This window comes from Oryx dammah, unplaced genomic scaffold (genome assembly GCF_014754425.2).
Source record: "Oryx dammah isolate SB20612 unplaced genomic scaffold, SCBI_Odam_1.1 HiC_scaffold_22, whole genome shotgun sequence".
NCBI classification, from domain to species: Eukaryota; Metazoa; Chordata; class Mammalia; order Artiodactyla; family Bovidae; genus Oryx; species Oryx dammah.
Window position 1 is genome coordinate 17,220,077 of NW_024070206.1, and position 12,248 is coordinate 17,232,324.

The following is a 12,248-nucleotide window of genomic DNA, read 5'->3' on the forward strand; positions in this document are numbered from 1 at the left end:
TTTCTCAGGTCTGTTCAGTTAGGATTCTTGCTTGCAGGCTCTCAGCAATAACATACCATTATTGTTTTCTAACTAAACAATGCTAAGAAAATAGAAATAAGAAAGCCCTTTGCTCATGGCAAGTTCAATTCCACCACATTGTAAGAGAAAGTAACAATATGTCTCATGTGAAAATTTAATCTTTTAGCAACTCTTGTCTGTGTGTGTTAGTTGCTCAGTTGTGTCCAACTCTTTGTGACCCCATGGACTGTAGCCTGCCAGGCTCCACTGTCCACGGAATTCTCCAGGCAAGAATGCTGGGGTGGGTTGCCATTTCCTTCTTAGGGGGACCTTCCTGACCCAGGGATCGAACCTGGGTCTCCTGCATTGCAGGTGGATGCTTTAGCATCTGAGCTAGTAGGGAAGACCAACTCTTGTTTGGATGGGCTTAATTTAGGCTTTGCACACACACAAAAATAAGCACCTTCAATAAAGTCTGATCTGGGCAGACATGAAGTGTGGGCCATTCATCACCTTCGCAAGTGCAGGAGACATGACTGCTAATTGGTCTCTTCGTTAAGCAAGGACAACATCTATCACAAGAGCAACTCACAAGCTAGTGGCAATTTGGGACAATCTTTAAGTGGCTTCTAACTCATAGCCATATTTCCTCCTGAAATCTGCTGGCCTGGAAAATGTCTCTAATCCTCATGAATAGATTGCCTTCACTTTCACTAATTTGACTCCCTATGAAGGAGGAGGATGAGCAAAGGATATGCACCATACACAAAGGTCAAACGCTACACTCAAATCTTATGAGGAATGATCAGTCCTTGAAACCAGGCTTTGGTCAGAGAGTTTGTCTGGCCTAAGGAGTTTCGACTCTTTTCCTAGTAAATAACTACTCTGTTCTACAGGAGTCTTACCATCTGCGTGATATATGGACAGGGACAAAGGGATATATGTGTAGAAGTGTGAGGCTTCTGTGGCAAGGAAGGTTTACGTGGGTGGGCACATTAGCAAGGAAATTCTGCCAGCAACTGACAAGGAATGAGCAACAGCACTTCATTTTAGAGATTAGTGGGCAAATCCCAACCCCGGTGGATGTGCCAAGAGACACGGTGGTAAAGGCCCGCGGAGGCAGGAAATTCATGGTGCTAATAGCCAGGTTCCATCCCGGCCCCACCTTTATGCAGGGAAATGACAGGTCAAGGCTTCACTTGAGGGGTCTACAAAGGGCTGCTTATCAAATGCCCATGGACAAAAAGAGGAAAGCATGGCCTTGGTCTGTGGCTTCCTTACCATGTAGCCTTCAAGAGTCACTGGTCATTAGCTTCCAATGGCTCTGCTATAGGTGTTTCAACCTAGGCTGTGTGACATCTAGAGCTAACATGTCAGATAAATCAGATATTCATTTGCATCCAGCTCTGACATTCCTGGGATCTTGTTGGTATTCTTAGTGAGTTTTACAGGATTTACCCAACTTGCAAATTCACCAGCAGATCAGATGAGGACCTAGGCACCATATTTTTCATTAAAAGCATAAAGGTAGTGGGTATGGATGTAGTCTAGGCAGCTACTGGGGCTGCCTCTAGGACCACAGTCCTCAGCCAATGGTGCCAAAAGAGGCAAGACAGTAAATACTGAGTAAACGAGGCAAAAGAGGTACAGCACTCAAATATACAAGACGACCCACTGTCATATGGTTTCTACCTCTCTGCAAACTAGTGAGTGCAATAACGTGCCAAAGACAGCAGACTGCTGAATGGCAGGGCCCAGCAACCGAGTCGCAGGAGACTCCAAGCGTGAAGAAAATGCGGCCTTACCTGGAGATACGGAGGAGTCGTAGGAACTTCTCTCCTTGCGGTTCATCTTGAAGGCTTGGATGTCCTTTTCCCTGTACGTTCCAAAGCCTTCGTAGCTCCTCCTTTTACTCGCACTCACATCACTGTCCCACTTGTCGTTTGGAGGGTTCATCTCGCTGAACACATCCAGGCTCTCTGGTCTTGCGTTGCCCCCATCCCCACCATTGCTAGAGTACCTTTTCGCGCAGGAGTCTGCGGGCTCGCTGCTCAAGTCACCTTTGTCCTTGGCCTGCGTCCAATGCTGGGCATCCGAAAGTGACAGTGTAGACAGGGTGTCCACCTCAAAGTTGTTCTTGGACGCTTTGTGGCTGGCTTCACTGTGCTGGTGTTTCTGCTTCTCCTTATGCTTGCTTTTCTCACTCACCAAGGAGAGCTCTTTGTCTGCGCTGCTCAGCCGCTCGCTCAGGATGTGGCTGGAGAAGCCAGTGGCTTTGCCTGCGAAGAGACCACTCAAGTTGTCGTGGGTCCCCAGGAGCCGGTCTTCCTTGTGCTTATGCTTGTGTTTGTGTTTCCTCTTGTGGAGCCGACCGCTGGACAGACTGGCGCTGCCCACCTTGGGAGGATTCAGGGATGGCTGCCTGTCACCAAGGCCCATGCCCACGGGCCCCTGCAGGTGCACTCCGTGCTTTGCTTTATGCTTGGCTGTACCAGACATCTTCACGTGGGAGCTTGTGTGGAACTGAGGTGGTGGCACTGTGGGCCTCATGAATGGGGACGCTGCTCCGAGCGTGTGTGACAGGTACAGAGGAGCTGGGTACTGACTGTAATAACCAAGGTTCATCATAGGCATTGATGTGTAAGGCATTCCATAGGGTGCATAGTAACTTCCACTGGGAATAGGGTAGCTGAACCCTTGTAAAAAAGGCACCTTTGTCATGGTGTCATTGGTTTTTGCAGGCCTACCACGCTTCTTCTTTGACTTTAAGTCTGAAGTCCTACGAAGATAGAGCAACGGGTCATACTGGATATATGGCACCGGGTAATAATGATCAAAATTAATCCGAAAAATGCTGGGATACGGATTCTCGTGGTAAAAGGTATAACTCCGGTGGGAGATCCTGAACACCTGGAACTTAGTGATGAGCTCTTCTAGGTCTGCCAGAAACTGGAGATCATCACGGTTTTGCAGGCTTTTCCGTTTCCTCTTGTGCTTTGGCTTCTTGAGGCTTTCGTGGGCCAGAAAGTTGTCCACGATGAGATGCTTCTGCCGGTGGCCATGCCGGTTCTTTGTGCTGGTGTCAGATGGGATGGCCTCCGGGTTGTCCAGGGCGCAGAAATCAAAAGAGTATCTCCGTCGGGATTCAGAACTCTTCTCTGCTTGGTCAGACGTGCTGTTGTTGTCTGTCCCAATGCCACTGTCACTCGGGATCGTCTCTTCACTGTGGGACTCGCTCACAGGGGACAGTGTTATCTCCTTGAGTGACCCAATCTCGCAAAGGTGTGAAGGGGAGTTGGCCATCAGCCTGGGTGGAGACAGCTTCCAGGTCCCACTGTGGATTCCCTTTTGGGTTTTGGTTGGAAGAGCACTGATGGGCTGGAGATTTGGCATAGTTTTCAACTCTGAAAAATTGGTTTCAGTGCTGGCGGGGCTCAGGTTGCCATTGGACCCACCCAACTGTGTCGAAAGTGGGTGCATAGCTGCTGGTGAAGACGCCACAAGTGACTGAAAGTTGGAAGGCACGGCGGGAACATCCGGCTGGCTAGAAACAGGCCTCGGGTGCTTGATGGCTGTTTTGGGTTCTTCGGATGGGGGTGGCAGCTCTGCCCTCGGCTTCCTGCCCCTTTTCTTGCCGATGTAGATGGTGCCCCTCTTGCTGACATTAATCTGCTTGCCCAGTTTGCTCTCGATCGCTGCTGCCCCAGGGCTGGTCTCTGGGGGAGCTTTGGCCTTCAGTGCTATGCTGCTGGAGCAGGACAAGATCTGGTTCAATATATTTTTCCTCTTGAGTGTTTTCATCTTATTAATAGTTTTGATGGTCTTCTTATCCAATACCCCAAGCTTTCCAACTTTTTTGTGAAATTTCATCTCGCTCATGGGTTTGTCCTCTCCTGGCACTAGTTGGGCCAACTTAGCTAAACTACGTCGTCTCTTTCTCTTCTTGGTGCCAGGAAACTCCCGACTGATGGGACTGACTGGACTGGTGGACGTCCCCTCATGAATTGTCTCAACCGTGAGCAAAGGCTGCTTCTTTGGTCGCCCCCGCTTCTTTTTGACTGGCGTGATCACAGTAAGACTGTCTGTGTTGGTGTAGAGAGGGCTGGATGGAGTGATGGGATAAGCAGACGGCGGTTCCACCATCAGTTTATCGGAGGTGGCCATGACTGCCTCCCGAAGCAGACTGGTGGGTTTTGGTTTGCTGCACGTCCACCTCCGTTTGGCGGCAAATTTGGGGTGCTGGATTTCTGGCAGCTTTCTTGGAGAGTGATCTGTGCATGTTGGAGGCGTCATGACCATGGGTGGCTTTCTCTGCTTAGGTACACCTCCTGGGACAACTTTCTCAGCATTTACACCAGTTTCAAGGCCAGCTGAGGGGGACTCGTTCTCCATCATTTTACCCAACTTAGGGACACGGGGATCTTTCTTATTACCCTCAGGGTTGGAAAATATCCTATTAACTACTTCACTGCTCATAGTGATTCCCGAAGTCAAGGCTTTCTCTGGCATGATCTTTTCCACCACTGCTTTGATGGACTGTCTCTTTTTCCTCTTATGGCTGCTTGGATCAAGGCAAGGTGCCTTGATAGGGATAGTAATCCGGACATGGCTTGAGTCATTTTCAGGATTACTGACGGAACTCACATTCTGCCTGGCTGGTGAGGCCTCTTGGGCATTATCTGCAGAGTATCCTTCCCTTTTCCCTTCTGTACTGTCAAATGCTTTCTGAGCATTCTTGACCCAGTCTAGGTCTGAGTTTGGTATAGTTTGACTCATGACATCTTTTTTACTGGACTTTTTCTTGCTGCTTATAGTAGGTGGTTCAAGGGGCTCCTTTGTACTTCCTCCATCTTGATCTACCAAGGGCTGAATCCCACTGCACTCAGCAGAGCTGCTGGGTGGGGCTGGTGAGCTGTGGTTGCTTGGAGATGGAACCACACCTCCCAAGAGCAGATCTTTGTTACTGTTGGACAACTGATTCCATGTGCTCCCTGCACCGCCTTTCTTACCCTGGGCCTTTGCAAAGGAAGCCATGGGCTCAAGAGCTGGGATCTTGCTGGTGCTTGCAGTTTCTCTGCCAGACTCTGGACTGATGAAGCAATTCTGAGTGGCAGGTCCATTGTCAGAGTTGGTGGACCAGTCCATGTGGTTCTGGCTGCTGCTTTTTTGCTGGTGCTTTGGTTTTAAGGTGTCACTGGTGAAATCCTGTGGGAGGCCTGGGTCATAGTGGAGAGCTGAGTGTTTCTGTGGCCGCTCATAAGCCTAAGGGTGGGTGGAACGGAGAAGGAGAGAGAGAAAAACAAAGATGAGCATGTTGAAACTATTTAAAATTTCATATCAAAAGGCTTAATTATTTATAAGTTGGAAATAGCCACCTTTAACACCAGAATGCTTTGTGGAGGTATATTTTTCAGTTTCTTTAGTAAAAATATGTTGCATTGATTTTTGAACATTAATAAGGACGCTTTAATCGTTGCCTTTCTCACCTTAAATAACAGGATCTATCTTGGTTTAATGCAATCTCAAGAACGAGAACTATTTAGAGATGGGAGGTTCTCTAAAGGTCCCACAGTCCAATGCTTCCATTTTTCAAATGAAGAGGCCAAAACTTCAACCATAGAGAGTCCTGCCCAAGGTGGCAGAGTTCAGGAGAGCATCTTAACTTCTCAACAACCTGTGCTCATTTCCATAACTCCAGCTGCAGCTTATTTCTGCCCCAGCTTCTCCTCACACACACACGGTTCCCTATTGCAGTTTGTGTCTGTTTGGGGTTTATCCTAGAGTACAGCATCTCTGCACTCAAACAAGCAGCTCATTGGGAACAAAGAAGGAGAACCAGCACAAGTTGAGGAAATTAAGAGAGGAAGTTTGTTGTGAAGTATGAGGTTTGGAAAAATCTGGTTTTCATGAAACAGAATGAAAGTCTAAACCCAGTATTGCTTACTTTGCCCCCAGAAATGACAGAGCTTTATTGAGACAATCCTCTGGCAACACAAAAGTCAAGGGAGGAAAAGTAAGCAACTCAGGGGTGAACTGTGGCTCCTTGAGAGCAGTAAAAGGACTGTCCTCCATTACCAAATACCACGTTAGCTTGGGCCTTCGCTACCTGCGTTGTTCTCAGCCCAGTTCTGGCACCTTATCATTTTGATAAGGACCTTGTCTTTTTACCAACTTATTACTTGAAATGATAATATTGTCTGTTTGTTGTTTCAAGACTGTGATATATTTTCCTAGTGGTTTGGTTTTAAAAATAAATAAGACTTAATTTTCTTCCAAAAAAAAAAAGAAAAAAGAGGGGAAGTTTGACTACTGAGACTGCATGGTGGGAAAGGGGCCTGTCAAATGTTCTCATGTTTTCATGAAACAATGTATCTCATCTTTGTTGTACTTATCATAGTTTTAAATTTACATTTGATTTTTGTGCTAATTTTTTAATGCCTGTTTTCCTTTCTAGACTGTATATACCATCACAGAGATACCAAGCACAGTACCTGGAAAATAGTAGGCACTCAATAAACACTTATTGAATAAGTGAAGGAAGACCCATTTTACTATGGGTAATCCATTTTGTCATTGGTGAGATTAGTGACCTGTATATTGCAACACATTGTCTGCAGACACAGTTACCCTCTCCAGCCCTATTTCTTAAGCCATTCCTTCTGCCTGCACCATTGTCTCTCATGAAGACATGTCACAATCCTTATAAAGCAATGTGCTATTTTTTGTGTACTTTTCCATCTTCTCCTAGATTGGAAGTATTTTGAGGTCAGAGATGCTCTCATTTATCCTTTTATCCCCAGTATCTACTACAAAGCAAACCACCCAGAAAGTTCTCAATAAATGTTTGTTGAATGAACAAACAAAATGATATTTAAGATGCCTATTACCATGACAAAATACATGGCCACACACAAAAGACAATAAGCCACCAATCACTCATTTCATAATGGCTCATAATGAAACTGGAGTGCTCAGATGCATTAAATGTTGAACAAAAGATCCTTCCCAAATACTCGAGGACTAAAGATACTTGAATGGTAACTCCCCCTCAAAGCAATTTTTACTGTTAGCTCTCTTCCATCTCCCATTAATTGTTTCACTTTCCAATTAACTCTGCCTTTGGGGAAACCCATGTGACTGTCAGGAGGGTGGATTTCACTCTGGCAGTTGAAAGGTGAGGCCTGCTCACTTACACTCAGGGCAGACCAGCTGAAAGTAAGCAGTTAAGCATGCCTGGTTCCCAGTGCCTCCATCTGGACACTGCCGGATCCCATTGTTTCTCCCATTTCAGCTGCAATTTGCCCTGCTGGGAGAGCTTGGCAATCAAAGGGCAGGGTGGACAAAAGGGAAGCACAACAAAAGATCAGCAGTAATGGGGGAAATGGTGCTTTAAACCTGGTGCTCAGATGGCTGCAGTGGCGGGGCAAGAGGGCTGAGGAGGAGCGCTTTTTACGGGGTTCAGGAGAACAAGGCTTTCCTTCCAGCAGCGGCTGATGGCTATATCCAGTTGCATTTCATAAAATCCCATTTCTTCATCTGTCAGCCATGACAGATTACATACACAATGGTGAGGCTGTCGGTTCCAATATGTCCTTCACTGAGAATTGAGCACTTACTCCATTGAGACAGAGATAGACATGGCAAAACGGGCTCTGAGCTCAGTTGCAGGGGTGCAAGCTCTCCCTCCCATCCTTCCCCAGCTGTCTGGGGGATATTATCCCATACAGAGGGCTTTGACTAGGGCCTTTATTAACCCACATAGCACATGTTTCCGTTTCCCCTTTAGACTATAGATTTTTTTTCTGGAGGATCAGACCTGAATCTTTTATGGACTTTATACCACCCTCAGTCCCCAGCAAGGCTATCTCTGAAATGGTTAGCAAATAAGGGAAGAGCTGATGATATTCTATATTGGGCTAGATTACTTTTATGGAAAACTTTTAAAACAATCAAGTTCAGCATGACTCTTGGTTGCTTCCCCATCCCCACACATTGACTGTGGAACTCACAGTCATTCTGAAGGTCTGGCTTCCTTTTTATACATGTTTTCCATGCACATTGAGCCTAGGCCAAACGTTCATCAGGGAAATACCATTTTGAAAACATTAGACAGATTTCTCTCCTACAGGATATGTTTATGGAAGCATGTCTGTCATGCGAAAAATTACTTTATAAAGTAGATAACTATACCCTCCCCCACAACCAATGTATAAATTAACTTATATCAATTTAAATTTTGTACAAGTCAGATTTCTTTTTAAAGGGCATTTTATTTTTTTTACATAATTTCAAAAACAAGCATTAAATCACTGCATAAAAACTTAAAAGTCTATGAAAATGGGATAAAGGAGCCTCATCTCAGGGTTATCTAAAGCAAGTACCAATTTTTGTCCCAATAAGAGGACAACATGATGATTCCAGCCTGAGGAAAATCATACAACTCATCAAAAATCAAGCATGACTTTGTGGATGACAAATGCCACTTTTGGGTTAGCTGTGTTTGTGCTACTTTTTGCTGCCACCAGTAATTTTAATGTGCTGTTTGTGAGATATTTTGCTTTTTCATGAACAGGAAGATGTGCCTGGGTAAAAGGGAATGAGGGGAGCTTTATCTCTTATTTTGGCACTTGGTACTTCTCAAGATGTGGTCCTGGATCCCTGCATCACAGCTAGCTAAGGTTCTGGTTATTAATACAAATTCCTGGGCCCTGCTGCAGATATACTCATTGGCCATCTCCCAGGGTGGGACTAAGGAATGTGCATTTTAACATGCTCCTCAGATAATTCTGAAACATAATTGAGTTGTAAAACCACTCATTTAATGTTTTAACACCATAATTCCTCTGGGGTGGGGCTCTTCTGCGGTTGCTATGACATCCACAGCACTTTTTGGTGGTAAATATGCAGAGCTACCACAGGCCTGTTAGGATGTGTAGTTTGGCACCACTGAGCATTCCTGATTGCTCTCTGAGCTCTTTGTAATTCACATAGTTAGAAACTCTTAACAGAGTCCATTCTCTGTTCAGGTTTTCCAAGCATACTGCACAGTGAGCAGAAGAGTCAATTATATGGGTGGGTGAGAATCCTGTCCTCCCAGAAAGAACTGGGCATGCAGAGGTTCATGACCTCCCACCCTGGGATTTCTATTTCCCCATCTCATCCAAGCCAACCCCAGAGCTCTGGGAATCCCAGCATTCCACCCCTGAGGCTTAAAGCGAATGCTCAAGCCTGAGCAAGAGGCGAGTGTGGGAGAGAAGGAATGCAACCCCACGCTGTCAGATTCAAGGTCCTTAACCTGGCTGCGTGTTAGAATCATCCAGGAAGCTTTGTAAAGAACACCACAGCTCGGATTTGACCCAGGCCAATTAAGTCAACATTCTAGAGGTGGGACCTGAACAGTAGTACATTTTTCAAAGCTCTCAGCTATCCCAATGTGCAGACAGAGTTGAGAACTACCAGATTATATCAAAGACAGGGGTCTGGGTTAGGGACTAAAGAGGCTCTGATATTATCAGGAGATGTTCCAGCTCAGTGGTTTTCAAATGTGTTCCACAGAGTCCCAGGATTTTGTAAAGACATTTCTGAATTGTAGCCAGTGAATTGGGCAACAGAGAGGCTCCAGACCATTCTTTTAACCCCCAATTGAACAGAGCAGCCGTGCAAAGGATTTCATTTAAGAGAAAGGACGTGGAGAGAGATGGTTCTGTTATTTAAGAAAAGACTGAAAATTACCATTTTGGCACATGAATAGGAGGAATGCACATGCCAGCTTCCACTGAACTTGCTCTCAAAGCATCTCTCCTAAGCCCAGTTTGTTCTGCATTTGCAAATGGTAGGTAGAGAAGAATGTCAACTAAGTACCTGATTTAAACCATGGCTCTATGATCCTCTGAATTCAGAGAATTCCATGAATTCTCTGTGTCCCTTCAAAATTCCTATGTTAACATCCTAACTCCCAGTGTCATGGTATCAGGAACTGGGGCCTTTGGGAGCACAGTGTTGGATTAGGTCATGAGAGTGGAGACTTCATGAAAGGGATTAATGCTGTTATAATAAAAGAGACCCCAGGGGGTTCACTTGTCCTTCACCATGTGAGCCCACAGAGGGAAGAGGGCCATCTATGATTCAGGAAACGGGCTCGCTCCACACAGTGAATCTGCCAACACCTTGCTCTTGGAATTCCCAGCTTCCAGAACTGTGTGAAATAAATTTCTGTTTTTACAAGCCATTCCATCTATGGTATTCTGTTATAGCAGTCCAAACAGACTAAGACAATGGAACATAGAAAAGCCCCTAAATGCACATGACGTTTCCAGTTATATATATACAGTTCTCATTTCCTGCCACATGAATTGCCCTCGCAAGTTACCTTAATGTGGTTCCCATAGGAACCATTCTTGATTTGCTATTTGGGGGCCGTGAATGATATTGAAGCACTCCATTTATTGGGGGTGATAGCAGCTTACACAAATACAGAGGCCACTATCATATGTTTCCTTGAGTACACAGTAATTCTATGTGATTAGAAATGATTGCTGACTTGTTTCCAACCATAATGGCATTAATAGGTATTAGACTTGACTTTGCTATGGAAATAAACATAAAACTATAAAATACATGAAACAACTATTTTCAGACATTGGGCAACAGGCAATATAAGCTGTGATTCTAGATAGAAGGGAAACTTAAGAGGCTCTGCCATATCCCTAGTTTTCTGCCAAGAAGAACTTTCTACACCTAGGCACAGGGAAGTGGAACCCAGAGAACTATGGGGAGAGGAAATAGAGATCACAGTTTGAGACTCTTGAGGGGACTAGAATCTGGGGTCAGGGTACCTGAGAAGAGGGAGCCATGTAGAAAAGTAACCCTGGAAACCTTAACAGAACTATGTTTTTGGCCAAACTTTAACTTGCACTTGAGAGCAAGACTCCATGAAGCACAGTAGATATATGCTATTGGGGACTGAATGTAGCTAGAGTTCTAAGGTCACATAATATTAGGCAATCTTGCATTTCTGACTAGTCAGAATGGGGAGACTTTAATAAATATCCCAGACAGGCAGCTGATATCCCAGGAATAGTTCTCCTTAAGAGTAGGGTTACTTGAGCCCTAGAATAAAAGCTAGCAAAGTCTAAAAAGAATTCTTAATAAGATAAAGCTAATCTGCCAATAAATTATCAGGCAAAACAAAAGTCAAACTCTTTACAGGAAAACTATAAAATCTAGAATCTTTACAATGTACTATCTACAATATCCAGGACACAATAAAAAATATTAGACAGGCAATGAGGCAGATAAATGTGACCTATAACCAGGAGGGTAGATACAGATCCAAGGTCCTCAAAACAGCCATTATGCAGATGGCCTAATATTAAGGAAAAGACTGGAACAACTGATAAACATATGGGAAGTCTCAGCATAGAGATGGCAATTATACCAAAATAGCAATGAAATTATAAATTGGAAAAATACAATATCTGAAATGAAAGATTCTCTTTGGGCTTAACAACTTACAGGACATAGTAGAAGAGAACCTCAGAGAACATGAAGAAAAGACAGCAGAAATTATCTAAATTGAAAGGTGCATGAAGTGAGGGAGGGAGATTTAAATAAAACGACAGACAAAACAACACTTCACTGACCTATAGAAAAGTATCAAGTGGTCTAACATACATGAAATTAGAATCCCAGTAGATAGAGAATAACGCATGTGGATTCATATGGGTAAGAAGTTCAACAAATCCCAAGCAGAGTAAGCACACAAAAAAAACTACATCTAAGTACATTGTAAACAAATTGATGAAGACCAAAGAGAAAATGTGAAAAGCAACCAAGAAAAAAGACACATTATATACAGGGAAATAGTGACAAAAATAATGTCTGATATTTTATCAAGAAAGATCAAGCCAGAAGACAATGAATATCTTTAAAAGATTAAAATGAAAATAAAGTCAACTTAAATTTTTCTATCCCAAGAAAACATTCTTCATATATGAAGCCAAAATGAAGATATTTTCAGATAAATAAAAAGTGAGGAAATTCACTGCTGGTAGACTTGAATTGTTTTGGTCGTTTAGTTGCTAAATTGCATCCGACTCTTTTACGAGCCAACAGACTATATAATCCACCAGGTTCCCCTGTCCATGGGATTTCCCAGGCAAGATTACTAGAGTGGTTTGCCATTTCCTTCTCCAGGGAATCCTCCTGACCCAGGGATGGAACATACGTCTCCTGCATGGGCAGGCAGA

At 44.3% G+C, this 12,248-nt stretch overlaps 1 protein-coding gene across 1 annotated transcript in view; it reads right to left on the bottom strand.

Annotated features, from left to right (window-relative positions):
* SETBP1 (SET binding protein 1) overlaps positions 1 to 12,248 on the bottom strand; it is a 385,267-nt gene that overhangs the window by 114,899 nt on the left and 258,120 nt on the right. Inside the window, exon 3 of the mRNA XM_040264576.1 lies at positions 1,806 to 5,262. Coding sequence (XP_040120510.1) covers positions 1,806 to 5,262 — 3,457 coding nt within the window. The remainder of the gene's footprint in view (positions 1 to 1,805; positions 5,263 to 12,248) is intronic.